Source organism: Ursus americanus, chromosome 22 (assembly GCF_024610735.1).
Source record: "Ursus americanus isolate L20-20 chromosome 22, mUrsAme1.1.p, whole genome shotgun sequence".
Taxonomy (NCBI): domain Eukaryota; kingdom Metazoa; phylum Chordata; class Mammalia; order Carnivora; family Ursidae; genus Ursus; species Ursus americanus.
In genome coordinates this window covers 15921057-15946102 of record NC_142148.1, presented here as the reverse complement: position 1 = coordinate 15946102, position 25046 = coordinate 15921057, and the positions used below count along the sequence as shown (strand labels likewise).

General features: G+C 54.3%; 1 protein-coding gene across 2 annotated transcripts in view; it reads right to left on the bottom strand.

Moving 5' to 3' along the window:
• Positions 1-5159: 5159 nt before the first annotated feature.
• Positions 5160-25046, bottom strand: part of JPH2 (junctophilin 2) — a 64362-nt gene continuing 44475 nt past the window's right edge. For both annotated transcript variants that reach the window (XM_045804665.2, XM_045804666.2), the window contains 4 exons: positions 11980-12098; positions 9148-9854; positions 8278-8372; positions 5160-6916 (listed from right to left, as the gene is read on the bottom strand). In XM_045804665.2, coding sequence (XP_045660621.2) covers positions 8292-8372; positions 9148-9854; positions 11980-12098 — 907 coding nt within the window. In that variant the 3' untranslated portion in view covers positions 5160-6916; positions 8278-8291. The remainder of the gene's footprint in view (positions 6917-8277; positions 8373-9147; positions 9855-11979; positions 12099-25046) is intronic.

Genomic DNA, 25046 nt, shown 5'->3' with positions numbered 1-25046 from the left:
TGCACGGTGCACACAAGACAGATGTGATGTGCATGCCGGGTGTGCGTGTGCAGCTGGTGTGCATGTGGGAGAGGACACATGTGCACCGTGCCCAAAACATAGGCACACACACACCACACACACACCACACACACACACACTCACACAGGTGCACACAGTGCATAATGCATAGCCCAGGGGCAGGCACAGCATACGCATCACATACCACACGCATGCAATACCCACCCCTAACCGGATGCAATGTGCATACACATGCTCAATGACATGCCACACACACACGCGCGCGTGCACGCATACCTCACACACAGGCACAGTACATTCACACACACACAAGCCCACCACGCACACGCACACAGCCTCCCTTCACCCCCCACTAGACACAGAAGTGCATCCTGCGTACACACCACCATCGCATGCACACGCACGAGACCACACAACTGCGCATGCTCACGCACGGCCCATGCGTCCATTAACATAGGAATGAAATGTTCCCAAAAGTTTGAAAGAATTCATATGCAAAAAATCTGACATGCAATTATAAGTTCTGGGGCTTTTAAAAAATTGCCCAACACATCAGTTATTACGAAGCTCTGCTCCCTAAATTGCCCCAAAGGAATAACCCCAAACCCACTGCTGTGGAAGGGCAGTCGCTTCGAGGACGGGGTGGGGCTCAGGGCACAGCCTGCCTGGAGAATGTGGAGCCGCTGCCTGCGCCCCCTTCCTCTCCCTGCCCGCCCCCCGCCCCCAGCGGCCCTCAGTAACCACGGTCCAGGTGGGCTGCTTCCCGGCTGCGGTCACGGTCACGCAAGCCGATGTTTACTGCGGGGCCACGCCGTGCACTCTAACTGTATTTGTCCCTCGAGTAGCTCCTTGTCCGCTATTGCCGCTTCCCCTCTGTTGCTTGCACGCTCCCCTTCCCTGGAGCTTTGGATTTTCTGTGTCTACAGCCCGAGACAGGAGAGCGATGTATGTGGGGGCGGGGGGGGAGGGGCGCTCGCTGCGACGCCCGGGTGGACCCTCCCGCCCCGCACCCCGCAGCCCTGCTAGATTGTTCTTGTCTCCAGCTTCCTCTCACTGCTAGAGCACGTTTGTGAAACCAGGAGGCAGGAACTTGGCTTCCTGGTGCTCTTGTCCATGAAGAAATGGTGGCCGCCCTCACTGATAGAAGGGGAATGTGGGAGAGCACACTAGGGAATTGTTGCATGGAAGGGTCTAGCACGGGGCGGGGGGGGGGGGGGTTGGGGGCTGGGAGGGCAGCGTCCGGCTCCTTTGTCGTCCTGTCTCAGGCCGGCTTTGGCCACACTCGCATCCCCAGCTCAGCCGGCCCGCGTCCAAGCCCCCAGCCAGCCCGCCTTCCATGGAGACGGTACAAAACACCACAGCCTGGGGGGGGAGGGGGGAGCTTTAACAACAGACATTTATTCTCTCACACTCTGGGGTCTGAAAGCGTCGGAGGGTTGGGGTCTTCTGAGGCTCCTCTCTCGGGCTTGCTCATGCTGCCTTACCTCGTGTCCTCACGTGGTCTCTCCTCCGTGCTCAAGAGCCCTTCGTGCCCCCCGTGTGACCAAACTTCGTCTTGTTGTAAGGACACCAGTCCAGTTGGATGAGGGCCCACCCCAATGGCCTCGTTTTACCTGAATCACCTCTCTGCGGGACCTATCTCTAAAGACAGGGACATTCTGAGGTGCCGGGGGGGGGGGGGGGTAGGGCTTCGACGTATGCATTACCGGGGAGCCCCGGCTCACCCTAACAGACGGCTGGTATTGATTAGAAACTCCACAACAAGGGTGAAGTCTGACCACTGGCTCGATTCCCCAGATGAAATCGTGAGACCCAGTTCTGGAAGGCTTCCGCCTGGGTGTGCAAAGTAGCCAGAGCACCCCGCTGGGAGGATGTATGAAGCGGAAACGAGCCACATCTGCCCCCCCCGCCCCCGTCTGTCCCAGGAGGCCCGCAAAACTGGCGCGGAGCCACGCACGCTGGAGTGACTCCGTTCAGACTCTGTTCGAGGACTCATCAAGGAAGAACGCGCAAGGACAGGGCTGCCTCCCCGCACCCCTGGAATGACACTGGGCCACAACCATTTGGCATCTCTCCCAGGAGCCTTCCTACATCTCCAAGCTCCCCCTTGGTTTTTTCCCTAGATCTTCTGATTCCAGTCCCTGAAATGCTATTAGCATAAATGGGGTTGCAAATTCAGATGACCTCAGAGCTGGGCAGGTCACATAAACAAAGGAATGAGGGTAACAGACGACAGGGCGTGGTTGCGTGGAGAGTGACGGGCCTGCCAAAATGCATTTAAATTCAGCGTGATTTAAAACACTGAGCTGGCCCAAGCAAAACCAGCTTGCCAGCCGGATGCAGCCTCCAGGCATCGAATTTGTGCCTTCCACGGAGGACATGGTTAAGAGATGGGCTTCGAAGACAGATCTGGTTTTGAATCTTAGCTTCTTATCTGCAAAACACAGTGGTGTTTCAAATCATAGAGCTGGTGTGACGAATGTACGAAATAATGCACGTGAAGTGCTCAGTGCAGGGCCCGGCACATAGTGAGTGCTTAATTTATAGGAGCTGTTATTATCGTGGTAAGTCAGAGGAGAGCGGTGGTGATGAATTTTTTATAAAAGCAGCCTTCCTTCCCAAGAGCGAAATGATGCGGGCGGGCGGGCGTGCGGGCGTGGAGCCGTGGCGCCCCCCGGTGGTCATACTCCATAACGGCAGTGCGGTGTAGCGGGCCGAAAAAAATGGTTAGGAGCCAAGTTACGCTTTCGGATCAGACAACGGGTTTGAAGGCAGTTCTGCCACGTGCAAGTAGGCGACAGGGCATTCACCTCCACTCCTACCCTCCATCTCTCCATTTCCGACAGTTACAATGCCATGGAGCGGCTCTGACAACTTAATGAGACAATATAACATCACCAGGCAGGCAAGTAGTATTAATCGCCGTTAGAAAGTGCTGGCTAGGATCCTAGCAGGATCCTAGCACAAGGCCGACACGACGACAGCATCCTAGCGCTCAGAACACCCCTGGCCCCACGCTGCCAATACCCTTTCGTCTTGTGAGGAGTAATGGAGGGATGCCCCATTGTTACTTAGTTTTTCTTTTATTGGGTGGAGCTAAGGAGGAGTTACTCTGCTTTGGAGCCTCTGACCAAAAAAAAAAACAGACTCCTGTGGATACCTGACATCTTCCTGGAGCAAAGTATTCCTTTGATTATGCATTGCTCTCTCCAGACTTCTCTTTTACAGTGAAAATTCCCCTGGAACTTTCAACCCCCCCGGTGAGGATGAGGGCATCAGCTGCTTTCCTCCCAGACAGGAGGGACCCCAGGGGTACCAGGGGTGGGGGACACTCTGTACTGTCATTATCTCCAGCGGGACCCCACTCCACATACACCCTTCACCCCACTTGTTCTTCTGCCCAGAGAGGCGACTTCCTTCCTTCTGAGGGACCAGAAGGGGATGAGGAGCTCACTGAGGGAGGCCTTCCTAGGGTGGGAGACCTGCCCCCCAGCTGCTGAGCCGTCCCCTGGAGCTGGAGGAACCAAGGCCATCCTGGGGCTTGGACTGCAGGGCCCCTTACCTTTTCCCTCTGGAACAGCAAGCCTCACCCCAGCCCCGCTCCTCCACCCTGCTCACACGCCTCCTTACAGGGTCTTAGGCTTTTTCCAGCAGACTGAAGTTCCTTCCCCCTGAAAACCCCAACAGAGGGACCTCTGCTTGCTCCCTGAGTATCCTTTCCCCCTGCCCTGGAAGCTTCCTGCCAAGACCCCACGGTAGCGGTCAGTGATCATAGGCCCTGGCAGTGCCCATGGGGTCGTTTCAGGCTCCCCTATGGCACAAGACACCTAAAACTAATGCTGGGCATGGCAGAGCGCGGGCCAAACTTCTAGAGCTGGCGCCGGCCAACTCTGGGACCGTGTGTGTGCGGGCCTGAGCCACCAGGGGGCGCCCGACTCTGCCCAACCTTCCCTGACCTGGAGGCTCCTGTGGGACTCAGGTATGAGCCTTCTTTTCAAACCATCCAAGGTGATTCTAATGCAGCCATCCTCTGCTCCCACCTCTCACTCCCATTCCTGCACACGCACGCGCGCGCACACACACACACACACACACAGAGTTTTTGTTAAAATCCCACCGATTTAAGCAGCTCCCTCCTCATTCCTGTCCTCACCACCCCTCCAGTGGTCCCTCCAAGCCCATCCTTCTTCCTGGATCATGCCAGGGTTTCGAACACCTCTTTACCACCCACAGTCCCCCTCGTCTGGTTTCTCACTGCACTGCCTGTGAAGAAAGCCACAGGCAGGCATTCTGGTCTCCATGGCAGAAGGGGAAAGAGAAGGAAGGAATGACACAAAGCGAGTCCGTGGTGGCACCAGGGCGTCCCAGCCACCTGCTCCCTCCGGGAGCTGCTTGTCAGGGGCGAGGGACCCTCCCCTCCCACTGCCCCAGGGGGCAGCCAGCTGTGGGAGAACTTTCACAGTGCTTCTTCACAGACAAGTTGGGACAACTGCTTTCCTGCGCTGACTCACTGTGTGACCTCTGGCAAACCTTTCCTCTCTGGGCCTCTGTAGACAAGGAAGGAGGCCTCTGGGTCCCCCCAAGACATTCTGTGACTAACTGGGGACCAGATCGTCTCCATGTCTTTGGGGCTTCTGAGGTCCCCAGCCAAAACACAAGAGGGCTTTTAAGAGGGCTTTGGCAGTACTGGGGTGTTCGGCAATCATAATCCAAGTCTACATGTCTCCACGGCTTCCTCGGCTGGGCTTTACTCCACGAGCATCGACACTTCGTGGAATTCCCACCACAGCCTCGGGAGGGAGGGAGGTACTATTATTTTCCCTGTTTAGAGATGGGGAAACTGAGGGTCAGAAAAGACATAAGTGGCTGAGCAGGATAGGTCAGGAAGACCCAACCTCAAAGGGCAGGCTCTCTCTTCTACCATGTGCTGCTCAGGGAAGGTTCTGGAAGCCTGCTTTGGAAACTCAAGGTTTGCCTTAGAAGGTCTTTGATCTGCCCCAGCCGAACCAAAGCCCTTGGGCTGTCCCACAAGAGGTATTATGGGAACTGTAAGAAAAAGACAGGACCCGCAGCGTCTCTTGCCCCTTCGGCCAATCCTTCTGGCTGGGCCCACAAGCAGACACCGCAGCCCCTCCAGAGCCCGCGAGCAGATGCAGGTTTATTATTGTACAGACTGCAGCACCCGGAACCCTCACCCCAAGCACCAGCCCTAACCCGAGGTCCGGGAGCTCTGGTACCCAGAGGCTTATCCCCAGCCCTGGGCCAGCCCCAAACCTGGACAATGCTCTCAGAGCCGAGGCCTGGGGCCCATGGGCCCTGAGCAGTGCCCCCAGCCCAGCCCTGTCGTTCCCTCGGAGTCCGGAAAAGCCCAAACACAGACAGAGCCACGGGCTGGCTGAGGGTGGGAGAATCCACAGGCTCCTCTCCACACAGACGCAGTCCAAGATTCCAGCCCCGCCATGAGGCCCCAGCGGTGCTTGAACAGCACGCGTGGAGCTGGAGGAAGGTTCCCAAGTACAGAGGTGGGAAGGCAAGGCCAGCCTCATCAGGGGCAGACTCCAGGTTGCGGAGTCGGCTGGCGAGGCTGGACCACGACACCAAAGCCCCCAATGTCCACAGAAACAAAAACAGGAGAGCAGCACCCCCGCGGCTCTGCTTGGATGCCGCTGCTGCAACCTTCCCTGGGTTTGGAGGGGCCTAGAAGCCCTTTCCCTTTGTCCTGCCCGGTGCAGGGGCCCGCGAGCCCTCGGCCTCCACCCAGCCCAGCAAGCACAAGGGACTGGAGACCCAGTGTGGTACAAAACATCTGTAATGAGCTACATGCAAACACCGTCTTCTGCCAAGCAAGCCAGGGGGCTCATTATCCGACAGACTGCACCCACTGGGGACCCCAGACTCGCTCCGCTCTCCCTGGGAGACACTTGTTGACAAACAGCCTGTCTTCAGCACCTGCCTGAGAGTCTGCCTGGGAAGGTCTGCCTGGTCTTCCAAGGGCTTCCACGCTCACTCTCCCTTGAGGGTGTGGGGGGCCCTGGTGTGGGAAACAGACAAACCAATTCATAGGACAACCCGCTGGCATTACCTTGGCAGAGCCGGGGCTCCCGCAGGGTAACCCTTCACCGCCCTGGGCACACCGGAAGCCCCAGATGCGATCCCAGCCTCGGGCTCAGGCACAAAGACAGGGGCCATCCCAACGGCCCCTCAGCCCTTCCTCCCGCCCCAGGCTCCAGTGCCTCGTGTCTCCCCCTCGTCTGCTGGTCCAGAAGGGAAGCTGACTGGACCAGTGGTAGGAGACGGGAGCGCTGTGTCCTGAGATATTCACACTGAGCACGTCCATTTCCTCTATTGTCATCCAGAACATCTGTAAGCAAGGGACAGAGTGTGCTGCGTGGAGCCCATGAAAGGCAGGGCCTTGGCACCGTCTGGGGGTGGCTCCCTGGCTCGCCTGCCACAGGGGTCTGTCAGTCCCTCAGCAGCCAGACGGTTAAAGTAAAGCGGGGCAGGGGTGGAGGGAAAGGGGCTGGGAGTTAGTATTACTATTCTGGTTTAGTGATGTCTCCCAAAACACACAAAAGCTCAGGGAAGGGGGACCCTAGCAGCAAGGCAAGGGACTAGATGAGGATGAGGGACAGGCGAGCTCAAGAGACCAGGGCTCTTCCTTCGAGGCTTCCCCTGCCACGGGGAACAGAGCTCCCGGAGGATCCCCAGCACATTACAATTCCTCTGGGCACCACTGCCACCCAGCACCGGGGCCACGGGAGGCCTCCTTAAATGGATGTGGTGTGGATGTGAGCTGGACCCCAGGGCTCCAGGTCCAGAGTTCAGTCCTCCTTGGCCACCCTGCCTGGTAATGCAGAAAGATGGGTCCTCACATCCCCAGCAGGAACTCCTGGCTCTGCAAAGAGACAGTGAGAGGCTCAGGTGAGAGAGGGGGGAGGGAGAAAGGAAGAGGCTGAGCCAGGTTCAACGCAGGGTCCAAGCCTCAGGCCTGATGTTGTCTGGGGCAAGGACCCACCTCTCCCAGCCCCTGGGGCAGCCCTGTCCCTGGGCTCTGACTCAAAGGGATCAGAGTCAAGTCCCTGCGGCCTCTCCTGGCCTCGCTGTTCCCGTGCCTGGAAAACTCTTCCCTGTCCTTCTCCCCACTGTCATCTGGTTTGCCCTTCCACCCTTCGGGTCATTAAGCTGTCAGTCCCCACAGCCATCACGCCCAGATCCCCTGTGAAACACAGGCCCCAGCAGAGCCCAGCACGCACCCCCAGGGCATCACCTACCAGGCTAATACTGTCACTGGCTATTTACTGGGTGAGTTCTTGTCCTCTCCTGGGACTGAGTGGGAACCTCCAGCCCACACTAAGCTAGGATTGGTGGTGGTGGTGGGGGGTGTCTTTGGTTGGGGGCAGGGCAAGAGGCAGAAACTCTGTTAGCATCACCAAGCATAGGATTCATGGTGTGAAGGCTGGTCCTAGCAGGGAAAAGATTTTATTTATCTTGTGGATATTTCACCCTGAGACCCATGAGAGCCACCTCCCTTCAGCCCAACGCAGCCCAGTGCAGCCCAGCGCAGCCCAGCCCACCTCCTTTTCACCGGGCCTTTCCAAGTTCTCCCAGCTCCAGCATGGGGCAGCGACTGACTGACAGAGGGGTTTCTGGAAGGGAGGACTGGGGGATGGGGAGGCTAGGGGCAGAGGGATTACAGACTGAAATGGGCAGGAGAGAAAGGAAAGGCAGAGAGAAGAGGGCCTGGCTGGCTAAGGCAAGCTCAGGTGAGACTGTGGGAGTCTGGGGAGAGGCTGTTTGCCTCACCTCTGGATGTCTGACTTTTGCATAATGAGCTGTAAGTTAGGGTTTACTCTTATCTTCACCCCATTTCTTAGGGCAGGAGTGGGTCCCTGCTGTATCCCTAGATCCCAGCAGAGCAGCTGCTCAGTAAATGGTGGTCAAATGAATAAATGAACGAATGAATGGTGAATGAGTGAGTGAGTGAAGCCCCCAGGGCTCACCTGGCAGGGAGCAGGTGCTCTGCACATGTTGAGCTAACGAGGTGTGTGTGTGTGTGTGTGTGTGTGTGTGTGTGTGTGTGTGTGTGTGTGTTTTGGGGAAAGCATGATCCATCAAATCCACAAATCCGTTGTTCCTGCCTCTGCTGGGGGCCGGGCCTCAGTTTAGCCGCAGGACAGGCACCCAGCAGGCAACATCCTTCCTCCATCACCCTGGTGCCCAGAGCTCTCTATAGGCTCCCACCCCTGGTAGACGTACCTGGTAGACAAGGGTCAGGTCAGGAGGTGAACAAAGAGGATGGCCAGGCCGATGTTAAGCAGGATCACCATGCAGATAAGGACGGTATTGGGGACCTGGGAGCAGTGGAGAGAAGCTAAGTTCCCATGGCCTCTGAAACACCCCCCACCCAAGACCCAACAAGGCTGGACAGAGGAGCAGGAACTTCTGAAAGGACCCTCCTGAGAGCACCCCTCGTTTTGCTCACTGCTGTGTCCAGCACCTGGACAGCAGACCATAAGAGCTGGAAGGATTCTGGGAAATGATTAACCGAACTGTTCAGGGTCCAGAGAGGCGCAAGGATGTGTCCCAAAGCACAAAGTGGGCAGCGCTGGGCCTGGAAGCCAGAACAAGCCTTCTTTTCTGCTAATCACCCCTGGACGGCATCCACCGGTCCCACAGAATCTTGCCTCACTCGTGGTCCCTGAGTTTCTAGCTCCCAGCCCCCCTCTAATAAGCCCTACTGGGTCCTTCCTCCACTGCCAGGAAGCCCTCCCTGCTACACCTTGTAGAAGACGCTGCTGGTGCTCAGATCGCCCTAGTTCCCCAGGTGCACTCACTCCCCCCTAGCTGCTTAGGGCTCCCAGCACCCCCTTCTCCAAAGCAGTGCCCCCCCCACCTGACTACAGGCACAAAAGCCCGCCCCCCCGTCCCAAAGTGGGGGGACTCTGCAGTGAGATTTATGCTACTAAGTCCTGATTAGGCTACACGTGACTAAGCAGAGTTTTCCCCTGCCCCATCCTGGGCCATCACCCTCCCCATCCCCAAATCATCCGCACTGGAATCCGGCCTCGAGCCCAACCACCCCTGGGGGGACCGAGCCGGGACACATCCTTCCGCCACCAGCCTCACCTCCTCCACCTCCACTTCGGCCTCAGCTGCCAGTGCCGCCTCCTTCCGAGCCTTCTTCTTGGCCCCCGCCTTGGTCAGCCCTCGGGCCTCCGTCTTGCGGGCCTTGGCCTTGGGCTCGGCTTTGGGGACGATGGGCTTGGGCTCCAGCTTGGCCGGGGACTCGGGCGCGAGCTCGGGGGCCCGCACCGGAGCGGCGGCCGGCGACGGCGGCGCGGAGTCGGGCCCGGAGGCCTCCGGCTCCGGCTCGTCCTCGAAGGGCGGCGGCGCGGGCGGCGCGGTGCGCACGGCATAGCTGTGGTAGCCCCGGTACAGCGCCACCTCGGGCTCCGGCGACGGCGCGGGCGGCGGTTGCAGCGCCTCGATGGCCATGTGCTCGGTGGCCGGCCGCGCGGGGCTGCGGCGGCCCGCGCCCTCGGATGGCGTGAGCGGCCGGCTGCCCTCGGCGCCCGGCTCCCCGTTCCAGGCGCCCGGGCTCGCCAGGCGGTCCCTGGTCGCCCCCGGGCGGGGCCGCTTGGGCTGCGGGGGCGTCCCGGCCGGGGACGGGGGGCCGCCCTCGGGCCCGAGGGGCTCGTGCTCGTGCAGCTGCGGGCTCTCGCGGGACCGCAGCGGGGGACCCGCGGCCCCTGGGCCCCGCTCCGGGGGCTCGAGCAGGCTCTCCGAGTTCTCCAGGATCTCCTGCAGCAGCCGGCGCTTCTGATACTCGGGTCCTGCGGGGGACAGGCAGCGAGGTTGGCCTCGAACCCGGGTCCCACCCGGTGACCCTGGACGAGCCACTTCACGTGGCCCAGCCTGCTATTCACCCAGCCAGCACCTTCGTATCGTCTGGCGTGGGCCCGCGCTATGTCAAGCAGTTCCCAGAGTATAGCTCATCTATAGCCTTCTAACGACCCGAAGAGGCCCATGCTATTATCGGCCTCATGTTTACAGAGGAAGAAAGGGAGGCTCAGAGAGGTAACATCACTTGCCCAAAGTCACCCAGCTGACAAAGGGCAGAGCCAGGACCAGCACCCAGTCTGACTGGCTCCGGAGTTTATGCTCTTCACTGTGACACTGGTTTCCTTCCATTCCTTTAACCGAAAAATGGCCTAATTGTACCTACTTCATAAATACTAATGGAAGGGTTAGTGGAAAAAAATGCATGAAAAATGCGGAGCTCAGGTCCTGGCACATGGTGACAGCTGTTGCTATGACCCCCCAAGGTGGAGGCCCTGCCGGGAGGTGTCGCTTTTCCTGGGACCAGCAGGGGGAGCACTGTGCACGGAGGCAACTTAGCCCCCTAGGTACACATCTGCGCTCCGCGGTCCCCCAGCTGGTCCCCTGCGGTGTCCCTGCTACAGCCAGAATAACAGTTAGAAGAGACAAGTCTAATCATGCCACTTGCCATAAACCCCTTGGATGCGCCATAAACCCACTGCTCTATCCACCCACCGAGTCTCTATCAGAGGCAGGGTCCCTCTTATTCTGTGGCCTCTTTTCCCACCAGTTCCTTCCTGTTTTACTATCTAGCCTCTGCGCCTGCCAGTCGGCTCCAAGTTTCTGTGCCTTTGCACCTGCACTCCCTTCCTCCTGGTTTGCCCAGCCCACACAGCACTGCAGGGGCCGTGATTCTCAGTGAGGGTCCCAAACCGGCAGCATCGCCGGTGCCTGATCCTTGTTAGAAAAGCACATGCAGGGGCGCCTGGGCGGCTCAATCAGTTAATCCTCCGACTCGATTTTGGCTCAGGTCATGATCTCGGGGTCCTGGGATTGAGCCCAGCGTCGGGCTCTGTATTTAGCATGGAGTCTGCTTGTCCCTCTCCCTCTGCTCCCCACCCCCATCTCTAAAATAAGTAATAAATAAAATCTTAAAAAAAAAAAAAGAAAGAAAGAAAGAAAAAGAAAAGCACATTCATGGGCTCCACCCCAGACCTACTGAATCAGAAACTCGGGGTGGGCCCAGTGTGCTGTGTCATGTTTGAGCCCCACTGACCTGGCGTACTCTCCTTCAGCCTTCAAGATTTGGCTCCAACGGCCTCTCCTGGGGGCAGCCTTCTCTAGCATCCCCCTGCCGGACTGGGTGAAGGGCGCCCTGAGAGCTCCCAAAGCCCTGTTCAAGCCACACAGAACTTATGCTGTGCGGAATTTCATCGCAATGGTGAGATAAGAGCCAACAGTTATCAAGAGCTCGCCGTGGATTGGGCCAGGTGCTCCCCACCTGACATGCATTTGACCCACCTCCCAAGAAGGTATTATTCTTACTCCCATTTTACAGATCAGAAAACTGAAGTTTCCAGAAGTTAAAGAACGTAACACGGTCGCTGAGCTGGTCAGCAGTGGAGTCAGGATGTGAATACATGCCTCACTCCCTGATACGTTGTCTCCACGCTTCTCTGCTCCTCTAGATTCTGGAGCCCGGAATCCCGATTTTGTGCCCCAGAGCCCAGCACAGCGCCTGACACACGCGCAGCACTCACTTAATGCCAGACTGAAAGTGATGAGCAAGGGCAGGAAGGCTTTTTGCCTCTTGCTCCACAGAGACCGCTCCCTTTGCTAAGTTTCATCGGCTCAACGCTCAGCCCTGTCTGCAGCAGAGAGGAGGCAGCCTGGAGGGGGTCCAGTCCACAGCCGGGAGCCTCTGACTCCCCCCCACCATCTCAGCCTGAGCCCCCAGTATCACAGCTTCCCAAGCTTTCACCATACCCGCCCCTCCCCCACCGGTTGCTTGAACTCGCGGACATTTGTGAACCCAGTTGGGCACCTCGGCTTTCCAGCAAGCAAGTGAAAAGAAAAACAGTCCAACCCTGGGAGCTCCCCTTACCCTGTCCTGCCCGTCCCCTCCCTGGCTGGCCCTACCTGGCTGGTAGAAATCCGGAGCCAGCTCCCTGGCCAAAGTGCGGGCAATGTTGGACTCCTGGTTGGCAGCGAGGGCAGCCTGTTCCGCTGCCTCAGCTTTGGCCTTGGCGTGGCTTGTCCTAAGGAGACAACATGGTAGAGACTCAGGATCCCTCCGGAAAACCAGACCTTTGCCCACCAAAGACACGCCGGACGTAGCACGCATTCACCCAGGCTGTCAATACGGATGTGCTGAAACCCGTGGGCCAGACTGCTGCACATTCCGCAGACCGTCCCTCTTCCTTCTGGGCACAGAGACGGACTCCATCTCCCTCGCAGTCAGTGCGGTCTGGTGACTGAGTCCCGGCCAGTGCACCGTGGGAGGACATGGTGTGTGCTGTTTCCAGGCCGGGCCCATAAAACCCCCTGTGCGATCCCTACATCCTCTCCTTTCCCCCCGCTGCTGGTTGAACAGAGGGAAGGCCAACACCCCAGAACGGGGACCTGAACCTCTTTTGTGTCACAGACCCCTTTGGCATCTGGTGACACTTATGGACCCTTTCTCAGAATGAGGTTTTAAAATGCAGAAAATACACAGGATTACAAAGGGATGCAGTTATACTGACACGCTGTTACCAAAACAGTAGGAACAAGTCCGTAATGTCCTTCGTTAACACGCTGAACAAAATATCCGGCAAGTGAACTAACCACAGTAATTTTAAAGTACAGATGAGCAGAGAGGATATTTCAAAGATATCCAGCACAGGCGCGCCCGGCTGGCTCAGCGGGGGGAGCGTGCGGCTCTTGATCTTGGGGTCATGAGTTTGAGCCCCACACTGGGTGTGGAGATTACTTTAAAAAATCAGATCTTTATAAAAAAAGACTGCAACAATAATAACGTGACATGAAAGTATGTGCTTTCCACTGGTGACAAGGTCACAGGTGTTTCTAATGCCACTATGGTTTATTGCCTACCTTCACAGTTGAGGCAAATGCTAAATTTCAGTAAGAAGTCAGTAAAAGTAAGATAGTTTTCCCACCTGTTGTAGACACTTTGGTGCCCACCGAGATCCCCTCGCTAGGCAAATACACACACCCCCAGCTCCTGGACAGGCTGCTAATGGCTCGTTGCTATCCCAGAGAATCACACCCAACAGAAGCCGCATTGTTCTAGAGGTCAGACCACCTCCCCCACTCCAACCAAGCAGCCCACAACTAGTGACTGATGACACCCACCAGTCCCCCTCTCGCCCCAGGAAGAACCAACTCTGTGGTACAAGCCAGGCTCCAGAACACCCACCATGGGGTCAGGCTGAAACAGGACTGCAGGTAAGACCACATCCTTGCTTGGTTACTTCCCAGCCCTACCCTGCTTCCGTCACTCCCCTTCTCTCCCAACAGTGTCCCCTCAAAAAAATCATCTGCTCAAGAATCCCCACCTTGGGGAGCCTGGCGGGCTCAGTCGGTTAAACGTCCACCTCCGGCTCAGGTCATGATCCCAGCGTCCCGGGATCGAGTCCTACACTGGGCTCCCTGCTCAGCAAGGAGTCTGCTTGTCCCTCTCCCTCTGCCCCTCCCCCGGCTTGTGTTCTCTCTTGCTCGCTCACTCTCTCTCTCAAATAAGTAAAATCTTAAAGAAAAAAAATCCCCACCTCAGGCTCAGCTTCTAGGTGGTCTAACCTAAGACAGCATCCAAGTTCACAGACGCCCTGAATTCTATCCACAGAACCCCCTGTGGACCCCACGTTAAGAAACACAGTGGAAGGAACCTCGGTCTGGAAATGATTATTGCATAGTGCAGAGTTCCCACACTGGAATATGGAGCACTTAGGCACCACATTTAAACATCCAATGTGAACATTTAAGCAAACCTCACATGCTTGTGGAGTTAAGCACCTGAGATTCGGGGGATGTTTGTTTCCGCTGTTAGTCTAGCGAGGAGCACCTGCTAAAGTAGTAATAGCTCTGTTACGAATGGGCCAGGCACAGTTGTAGCAGATTGTCTCATGCAGTCATCATCACACCTTAGCAAAGCTGGTGCTGTTATTATTTCCCCAGTTGTGCAGAAGAGAAAACTGAGGCACAGACAGGTGAAATAATTTGCCCTGGGTCTCAGGGTCCTTAAGTGCAGGAGCTCAGATTTGAACCCAGGCAAAACGACCTCAGAGCTTGTGAGCTTGAACACTACTTGGGAAATGTGCCACACTCGGCCAGGAGCTGAGGACAGAGACTCCGGGGGGTAAGCCAAGCCCCGTCCCTGTCCTCACTGTCAAGTCAGGGAGGAAGGCGGTAAACTACAAATAACAGAATGTCTTTAAGAAAAGTTGATTAAATAAAAGGTCCTCAATTGCAATTGTGAGAAGTGCCATGAAGGGAAAGTCGAGAAGGCAGTGACCACATCGAGCAGGAAGACAATACAGGTCGGTGGCAGAGGTGGGGTCAGGGAAGGTGTCTTTGAGAATGTGACAGTTAAGTGACATGAAGACAAACAGAAGTTAGACCCATAATAGGAGAGGTGGGAACAGCAAGTCAGGTAGAGGAAAGAGAGCAAGAGCTCGGTGCCTTTGGGGCACTGAAAGGTCAAATCAGCGTCGGCACTGAAGCTGAGCTAATTCCTCGGGGAGTTGACGTGGGTCTTTGTACCTCAGTCTCCAGCGTATAGAATTGGGCCTGCAATAAGGGAGAGGGCTTTTTCGAAGCTCCTTTCCCGTGAAAGGCCCATTACCTCTGCTATCCCCTTCAATTCTCAGAACGGGCTGGGAGGTGGCTCTTCCTGTTCGTCCTTCACACATGGGGAAACTGAGGCTCAGAGAGGTATCCCCCCAAGGATGCAAAATGATAGTTAACACACAGCATTTACTACATGACCCGGGCTTTCCAGAATGAACTCATTTGGGTAGCAGACGTTGGTACCACCATCCCTCTTTACGGAGGAGAAAGGCAGGGCCCCAGGTTTCAAGGAACTAATGCAAACTTACACAGCCAGCGAGTAGCAGAGCAAGATTTCAAACCAAGGCCTTCTGGGCTCTAGAGTCTGGGCCTTGAACCATAGGCTATCCCTCAGTAGTGAGCAGTGAGGTCGCACCCACGACTGTCTGGTTTCCGAGCCCTGCCCTCTACGATGCCACCTTGCCACAGTAATGGTTACCGAAGGGAAGAAGACACAAACGTGGGGCGCCCGGCTGGCTTCGTCGGTAGAGCATGTGACTCTTGATCTTGGGGTCGTGAGTTCAAGCCCCACATTGCATGTAGAGTTTAGCACAGGGAATAGTCCAGAGCCCAGCTTTGGATTCCAACTTTGGCTCTGCCAAGGGTGGCGCTAGGGTGAGGCAAGTGAGGCCCTCGCCTCAGGCTCAAGATTTAGGAAGATGCCAAAAACTCAGTAAGCAAGATCAAACAATACTTTAAAACAATATTTCTAAAAGTCAAAAACAATGCCAACAAATCCTTGATGAACAAGCTACGAACAAAATTTAAATAAAGCCTGGATCAGATCCTACATTTTGCATGACCTTGCTCGCGTCACCCTAGTCCCGACCCCACGGCAACTGCAGGACTGTGCGTGAGTGGCTCTGCCTCTCTGTGCCCCGCTTTCTTCGATCTGCACAACTGAGATCATAACTCTCCCCTCTTGGAGTTGTGGTGGAAACCAACACGTAAGAGGCGGCCTACAAAAGGGCTTGGGCCGGAATGGGGCCGAGCGGAGGCAGTGGGGGTGGTGGGAGAGGTGGAGGTGGTTGTGGTGGTGGTGGTGGCGATGCAGGAGGTGGCGGTGGTGATGGAGGAGGTGATGGTGGCGATGCAGGAGAGGAGGAGAAGGAGGAAGATGAGGTTTATGACATCAAGACAGAGTGTGGTACGTGCATATCTCCAAGTCCTATTTGCCTGTACACAGATGCGTGGGATTTAAAGTCCTACACTTTCCAGAAACGCTTCCCTGGAAACCTGAAACCCCAGGTGGGGGGGGGGGGGGGAGGAGGGAAAGGGCTGGGCAAACCTTCAAAGGGAGAAAATGTCCTTTTTTGGTAATACAAGCTGGATGGTGGTTGCTTGTTTCCTGGTGCTCTGGGAAGCTGTGTTGCAGGACTCTTCCCAAGGTTGCAGCGGCAGCCTGCACACAGAGCCCCGGAAGAATTGAAGGGGGGTTAACCGTGGACCCCCACCCAGAGCAGTCAGAACAGGAGTGGAGAAAGGGGAGGCCACACACCCCAAGGCAATGAGGGCTGCTATGTTCAAAGGAAGCCCACTCCCTTCCCCGTGTCCATCGGTCTGGCCGAGGGAACCCCTTATCAGCCCTCCCCCATGTCTCTGGTCTCAGGAATGGCTCCCGGCCTTCAAGCCAGGCACCCCGGTGTCCTCCCGCACCCTCCTCCTCGTCTCTTTGCTGCAGCCAAGGCCATGACTCACCAGGTCCCTTCTCCTACTCCTGCTGTAGCTCCAGCATCTGCGGCCTCGCCCTCCTCCCGTCACTGCTCCTCCGAGCCCCCGACGCGCTCCCTACAACTGATTGCAGTGACACCGTGCGCTGGCTTAATCCAGTTGTCCAGCGGCCTCAACTCTTGCTTAAAATCTCTGCAAGGCTTCCTACCACGCTCAAAATAAAGCCCAGGGCACTTAACACAGCCTTCCAGGCTCTCCAGATCCTCGGCCGGGCCGTCCTGATGGGTGTATCACCAGCGGCCTTCATAGGGCAGCCCGAGGCAGCTCACAGGGTGAGGGTGGAGGGCCCGCTGTTGCCCAGAGGCTCTCGCAGGCCAGGGCCACTCACAGTGTGGCCCATCACCCTCCTGGCCCCTTCATCACCTGGGAGCGTGTCAGAAATGCAGGTTCTCAGGCTCCACCCCAGACCTGAGTCAGAACCTCAGGGGAGGAGCCCAGGAATCTGTGTGTTATAAGCCCTCCCGAGCCTTCCCCCCTCACTGAAGTTTGAGAAGCATGTGCTGGCAGACGGACAGAACCAGCTCTATGCTGGGCAGCTCCCAGCCTGCCCAAATCCCTGAAGAGCTCCGGGTATTTCTCCTCAAGCACCAGGATCCCTCTCTGAGTTCAGGTCCTGCTAGGGACATGCTGGACCCATTTCTTCTCCTCTGACTGCTCCCTGTGTCTGGACTGAGGCTGCTGGGGGGAGGTCTCTGAGAATGGCTCCGACCTGCAGGAAAGGAAAGCAGCAGAAACTGGGGCAGTGGGAGGGGCAAGGAGCTCACTCTTCTTGATTTCATTTGGATTATCTTCCGTCAGCAGGGTTAAAAATAAGGCTGGTGGTTCTGGGATAGGGGCAGGGCGATAACCCCACAGAACCACTTCTGAGAGCACCCCCGTACCCCAGCCTCTTTCCCCCACCCCCAGGGCTTAACTGCTGCTTCCAGTCAGCCGGGCTGCCTGGTCCTCTCCACCAGGCATTGATAGCTTCATGGACTTATCCAGGCATGCTGGACTTATCCCTGACTCCAGGCCATCACTCAGGCTGTTCCCCCACCTGGAACACTCCTTCCCCTCCATCCACTCTCCCAGTCTTAAAGGGCCAGCTCAAGACCTACTTCTACATATTGATTCATTCATTTAATACAACTTTCTGGAGTGCCTGCTGTGGGCCAGGCAGTGTTCTGAGTACCGTGGATACCACAGCAAACCAAGCATCCAAAATCCCCTTGCAGAGCCCCCGTTCTAGGGCAGGGGGCGGGCAAATTGCAAAAGTGGCCAAATCCAGCCCACTGCTGGCTGCTGTACTGCCTACAAGCTAAGTCTGGTTTTTATATTTTTGAATGGTTGAATGAAAAAAAAAAAAAACATGAGTAATATTTTCTGACACATGAAAATTACATGAAATTCAGATTTCAGTGTCTATATAAATAAAGTTTTATTGGCATCCAGCCACACCCATTTGTTGACACATAGTCTCGAGTTAAGTAGTTGCCACATAGACTGTGTGGCCTGCAAGGCCAAAACTATTTACCATCTGGTCTTTTACAGAAACAGTTTGCTGTTATTTGTTGAGCTCTTTGTGCCCAGCTCAGTGTCACCTTAACACAAATGACCTCAGAGACGTGGAGTCCCTTTTCCAAGGTCACACAGCTAGAAAAGTGAATCAGCCCAAGCTCTTACCCATTATACCAAGCTGTCACCCTCTTCCCACTGACTCTGGGCCAAGTCCTCCATGTGCTGGGACCAGGGACGGGGATGAATAGGACCCAGAAGCCACCGGAAGAACTCACGGCCTAATGTAGCCCTGCCCAACCACACAACATCCCTGAAAACCAATGAATAAACGGGGGCCCAGAGCAAAGACTCTAAACTGCTTGGTAGAGCATCTAAGAGAGGGAGCTTGGGTGTGGGGTCCTAGCTCTGCTCCTTAAGCCCTTCGGCATGTCTGAACTCCCTGCACCCCGATCTCCTCATCTGTAAAATGGGGGTAATAACAGCAGCTACTGGAGAAATGCTGTAATGAATGCCCAGTCATCTGGCCCTCGGAGCAGTGGCCGGGACGCAAGAAGTGCTCACAGTGCTTGTTAATAAAATAAAGACGCATACTTTTTTGGAGAAGACCAAAAATCCTGGATGTATTACATGCTACGGGTTTGTTCAATAAAAATCAAAATTATTTTTTCATTTTTAAAATGAAAACAAAAACCTTCAGAACAAGGAGCACGTGGCGTGTGTGGAGGACAGAGGCGGGTAATGAGAGTCCCCAGCTCAAACCTCTGCCAGCTTGTCTGGAGGCCACAGAGGTGGCTGACAGGGACAGGGACAATGCTGCCAAATGTTTTCCTGCGGTAGGGGATGCTTCGGATGCCACTGCCCTGCCCTCTCCCAAAATAGCCCCTCGCCCACAGCTCTGGCGGCCGTGGCCATTTCCTCCGGAGCAGTCATGGTCAGAGTAATCACGAGGAGGAACCACAGCTGGGGTGTTCAGACACCCACCCAGAGAGCTCCCTGGAAGAAAGCCCCCAACCCCCGCCCCCAAGGATTTAGACAAGGGCTCAGTCAGGGAGTCCCGAGTGACGTGAGGGGGCAACTTCCTCCCCACCCCACCCCCCGGACTTCATTTGGCAAATGGGGCTAAGCCCCTGCTGGGATGCCCCTCCCCAGAGGGGTCAAGGGCAGACACTCAAGTTCAAATAAGAGCCCCATCACATTCGAGGTATCTGACCTTTGCTCACTGGTCTCGGTTTCCTCAACTGTGAAATGGGGATAATAATACTTCACTATGCTACTGAGAGTCTGAAATGGGCATTTAATAAATATTGGCTTTCATTATCATGGTTTTTGTTCCCATTACAACAATGCTTACCAGCAATTCCCTTCGGAATTCTATGGTCTGCCCACAGTTGGGATATAAATATGCGTTCTTGTAGAAGCGTAGGTCATCTGAACCCTGTTCCAAGGCCCGCCCATGTTGTAGCATGTATCCGTCCTTCATTCCTTCCTACTACTACCAGGCCTATTCCACCGTGTGCATGAACCAGATGGAGCTCATCTGGTCCTCAATCGGTGGAATAGGTCTGGAATCGGGTTGTTTCCACCGCTTGGTTGAGCATTTGAGCACAAGTTTTTGTGTGGTTGTGTGTTTTCGTTTCTCTTGGGTGCAAACCTTGGCAAGAAATTTCTGGGTCATAAAGTAACTCCATGTTCCAGGTGAAGAACGGCCAGGCTGGTTGCAAAGTGCCTGCACAATGCGACATCCTCCCCGTATATATGAGGGCTCCCGGTTCCCCACGTCTTCGCCAACACTTGGTGTTAGATCCATCTTTTAAATTTTATTCATACTAGTGGTTTGTGAGATGCCCTCCCAATATGGTTCTGATTTGCATTTCCTGGAGGGCTAATGACATTGAGCATCGACTCATGGGCTTCATGGCCATGGGTATATCTTTTGAGGAGAAATGTCTATTAGGATCCTTTGCCTTCTTTTAAATTGGGTTTTTGTCTTTTATTATTGAGTTGTAAAAGTTCTTTATATATTCTAGCTATAAGCCCCCTATCAGATATCTTGCCAATCACATATTGCAAATATTTTTCCATCCTGTGGGTTGTCTTTTCACTTTCTTGATAGTGTCTTTTAAAGCAGAACGGTCTTTAAGTTTAATGAAGTCTAGCATACCTGGGTTTTTGCCTTTGTCGCTTATGCCTTCTGTGTCAGATCCAAGAAGGCTTTGCCTGACCTATGGTCATATCTTCCTCTGTATTTTCCTCCAAGAGTTTCCTAGTTTTAGTTCTTACGTGGTGATGTATAAGCGCTGCTTCTCATCAGAAAAAAATGAGAAATAACCTAAGGGTTCACGCATGCGGCCCTGGCAGGCAGGCTCTACCACCATTGTGCAAATGAGCAAACGGAGTCCCAGAGAGCTGACGTCACGTGCCCATTATTATAATGAACCCTGAGCCAGACATGGAAGGAAGGAGAATCCGGTAGGAAAGACTAGACGAGATGAGAGGTCCTGAGATCAGAACAAACAGAAGGCTACAAAGTAGCAGTAAGCCCATGTGGTAGGTCATATGTTCATAGTCTGTCTGGTTATCTTACATTACATATTACAAAACAGATCGTATAAAATGATATGGCTTCATTGTAGAAAACTTTTGAAAATAAGCAGGTTTCCTTTTTTAAAAAGAAAAAAATGCTATTAATGTTTTGGTATTTTGAGGTGGTTAGGAGCACAGCTGTCTGACCGTGTATGACTTAATGAGTTCTCTGTGCTTTGGCTTTTCTCTCTGTAAAATGGGGACATGAACAGCCCTGACATCACGGGGTTGTTGGGATTATAGTGAATAACTGTAGTCAAGCGTTTGGAACAAGGCGTGGCAGATAGTGGGCTCTTTGCAAGAGTTTGAAAAATTTCGATAAACCGGTTTTGTTCTAGTTGAAGTGGGGGGGCTGTGCCACCTCCTCAGGCCCCAGAGAAGCTCCCCACCTTGGAAACCCAGCCCCAAATCCCCAGGCCATGCAGGTGACCTCTTCCAGATCACGTTTTATAGTGACCTTTCTCCCCTTCTTGAAGAAGAGCCTCCAGCCCTGCTGGGAAGTCTCCTCCACATGTGAGCAGGTGTACGACCCCCACCTCCCCCACCCCCCACACCCCCCTAGGTGGGGCGAAGGCAGAGGCAAAGTAGGGAGAGTTGCTGTTTACTGAGAGCTAATTTTGTGCCAGACACCTGACCTGTGTGGTTGGCTGAATAATGGCCCCAAAGACATCCCCATCCTAATCCCTGGAACCTGTGAACGTGACCTTATATGGCAAAAGGAGAGTTTTAGATGTGATTAAGGGTCTTGGATGCGGGGATTATCCTGGATTATCCAGGGGAGGCCCTAAATGTGATCATGCGATTCCTTATAAGAGGAGGCAGAGGAAGACGGGATGGCAGGAGAGGAGACGGAGAGGTGATGACAGAAGCAGAGACTGGTGAGGTGTGATGTGAAAACAGAGGAGACTGAAAAGTCAGGGACTGGGATTCTCCAGAAGGCTCCAGGCCTGCTGACCTTGGCTGTAGTGTGGTGAGCCTGATTTCAGACTTCTGACCTCCAGAAGCAGAAAGGAACAAATCCGTCTTCAGGTCCCAAGTCTGTGGATGTTTGTTAGGGCAGCAACTGGAAACTACGACAACTTGTGTGAGCTCCTGTCACCTCCAGACAACTCACTTTACAGGGGAAGAAGCGCAGGCTCAGAAAAGCCTTTGCCCAAGGCTCATGGCTGGTGAGTGCCAGAGCCAGCTGGAACATGCGTCCAGGGCCTTCTGGCAGGGGCGCCTTTGCTGACCCACGCATCCCCCGTGCTGCCCCACTTTCCAGAAGGGCCCCGCGGCCGCCACCCAGCCTCTTCCCGCAGGAACAGTGTGAGGCCCTGCCCGTCTGAGAGGGCCTAGGGCTAGTGGTTACCAGCAGGGATAACCCTACTTCCCCAAAGAGAGGCCAGTCCGTCAGCGCCTGGGAACTGGCTGGCTGACTACATATGACTGAGGTCTGGCTGCACTTTGGTGACAAGTGACGTGACAGGGCAGGGACCTCAGGCCTTGCACCCCTGCCCCACACAGGACTGGGTTCTGCAGTCCCACCCGGAGCCTAGTTGCCCGCTGGGAGGCCCCTTCCACATGAGCTGGCAGAGACCTGCAGAACAGCATAAAAAGTTTATACCAGGTTTGAAAATCACGTTTTAGAAACCATGTAAACAGTAACATTAAAGCAACGGCACTCTGACTCCACTGAGTTTCCATGGGCACAACCCATCTTCAGCAGGGCTCTGAACACTACAAACATTCCCTGTTGAGGGACAGTGCTCAAGAGCCTGGAGCCTGAAGCCACACTAGCTGGGTCTGAATCCCCGAGTCATGCACGAGGCTGTGTGGCCTGGGAAAACTGCTTCACTTCTCTGCACATCTGTCTGCTCTTCTGAACAATGCGCAAATCTGAAGGCAGATTTCTCAGCTAGCTGCTGCTATCCTCCCCATGGAGCCATCCCCGCCCCTCGCGTGTGGGCTGGACTTAGGCTTCTAAGTAAAAGAACACGGGAAAGGTGATGGCATATCATTTCCATGCTTGGCTTATCAAAGAGAGTGACTTCTCTCTTGCTAGCAGTTTCTCTTGCTGGCTTGGATGGGGAGGTCCACATAGCAAGGACCTGAGGGAGCCTCCGGCCAACGGTAGTGAAGAACAGAGGCCCTCGGTCCAAAGGCCCGCAAGAATAGGTCTATCTGTGGTATTGTGATTTATAAGAGATACAGCTGACCCTTGAACAGCACAGAGGTTAGGTGTGCCAACCCCCCTCACAGTCAAAAATCCAGTATAACTCCGATTCCCCACAAACTTGACTATGAATAGCCTGTGTTGATTGGAAGCCTCACTGATGACATAAATAGTTGATGAGCACCTATTTCGTATGTCATGTGTACCATATACTGTCTTCTTACAATAAAGTAAGCTAGAAAAAAGGAAAGGTTATTAAAACCGCAAGGAAGAGAAAATACATTTACAGTACTGTACTGTATCTATTGAAAAAATCCGTGTATTTAAGTGGACCCGTGCAGTTCAAACACATGTTAATCAGGGGTCAACTGTACATATTGAGTCATTCAGATGACCAAAATATATGTCTCATATATACTTGGTCTTCGTCCATGGTTCCTGTTTCATGGTTTCCGAAACTCTTGGAATTTCCTGAGTGATAAGAGCAATGGGAGCATATTTTGTTACAATATTTGGTCTCTTGTCCCCAGTTCCTGAAATCACTTCAGAGCCATAAAAATGAGATGGGTGTCTTGATATTCGTAAGAAACCCCTTTCCAACACAACCGAGTTTATGATAATGAGGTGGCTTTGGGAAAGCCCCTAAGGATGGAGGCTGGTTGCCAGGGGAACCAACCAAGAAGGGAGGGTTGGAACTTTCAGTCCCACCCCATGATTTTGGGGGAAGGAAGAGGGGCTGGAGGTTGAATCAATCACCAGTGGCTGATGATTTAATCAATCTTGCCGATATGATGAAGCCTCCGTAAAAACCCAAAAGGACGGTGTTTGGAGAGCTTCCAGGCTGACGAACAGGTGAAAGTCCAGGAAAAGCGTCACACTTAGAGAGGACACAGAAGCTGTGTGCCCTTCACCCTATCTTGCCCTACACAGCTCTTCCATCTGGCTGCTTCTGAGTTATATCCTTTTATAATCAACTAAGCATCTAGTAAATGGTTTCTCTGAGTTCTGTGAGCCACTCTAGCAAATTAATTGAACTCAGAGGGGATTGTTGTCCTCTCTACAGCCGGTTGGTCAGGAGCCCAGGTGACACCCTGGACTTGCAAATGGCATGGGGGGACTGTCTCGTAGGACTGAACCCCTAACTTGTGGGATCTGATGCTATCTCCCAGTAGTTCATGTCAGAATTGAATTGAATTTTCAGACCCCCAGGTGGTGTTGGGGAATTTCTTGGGGCCTGGGGGGAGAACCACAGCCCCTCTCCCCTGCCACATGTTGAAATTGGGTGGGGAGCCCCCTTACTACCTCCTAGGGTTGCTATGAGAATTCAAGGCGTTCACGTGCAGAGCAGTGGCTCACAGAGTGAACGCTGCAGGAGTGCTGGCTACTGCTACTGCAGATTTTCCACTGAAATAATTTTCTGTGTTTCTGTATGTTCGCGTTTATCATTTCAAATTGCTCAACATTTTCCTTTAGAAATTTGGCATCTACATTTCTTTCTATGCCAGTGATCCCTCTTTGGGGCATCTGGCCAACAGATAAGCTCAAAATGACGCATGTTCAAAGGCATTTATGGCAACGCAGTTTGTAATTGCAAAAGCCTGGAGACAACCCCAAAGCTAGCGGTGGGGCACTGGTTAACTGAGTCATGGTATGGCCATTGGAAGGACTTGATGCAGGCAGTACTAAGAGTGAGACAGACCTTTAGAACAGAGCGAATCTTGATATGCCAAGTTGAAGAGCAAGGTGTAAATTACTGGATATTGTATGCAACATTTTGTTCCTCTGTTTATGGACTATTTCTGGAAGGATAGGTAAGAAATTGGTAATACAGGCTGCCTACTGGGAGGGAAACTAGATGGCTGGGGAGGAGGTGGAAGGGAGGGAGACAGACACACAGATACCCTCTGAGCTGTATGCCCCACCTCCTCCCCCTGCCCCACACCACCCTCTACCCTGCGCCGTGCCCCAGGAGACTGTCTTCCACCGTCTGCAACCACAGAGCCCTTGCTTTCTGGCTCCCAACTGGGTCTGGCCCATAGGGAGCACCAGCCAAGGGCTGGAGGACGGAGCGGTCAGGGTATTTATTCCCTATCCCTCTTCCAGAGGGCCCTCTCCTCCACAGCTTGTGCCCACTGACTCTAGTGTAACGCCACTTCCTCCCCTGGCCCTTTCGGACCCAGGACACTTGGCTTCCCACCATCGCTGGTCCTGGGGAGCTCAACATCCCTTGTTAATGTGCTGCCCACAGGGTACAAACTTCCAGTCAGAAGATGAATAAGTTCTGGGGACCTAATTTACAGCATGGTGATTACAGTTAAGTATACCGTATTATATACTTAGAAGGTACAAAGAGAACAGGTCTTAAATATTAACACCACAAAGAAGAGCTCGTAATTACGTGACACAAAGGAGG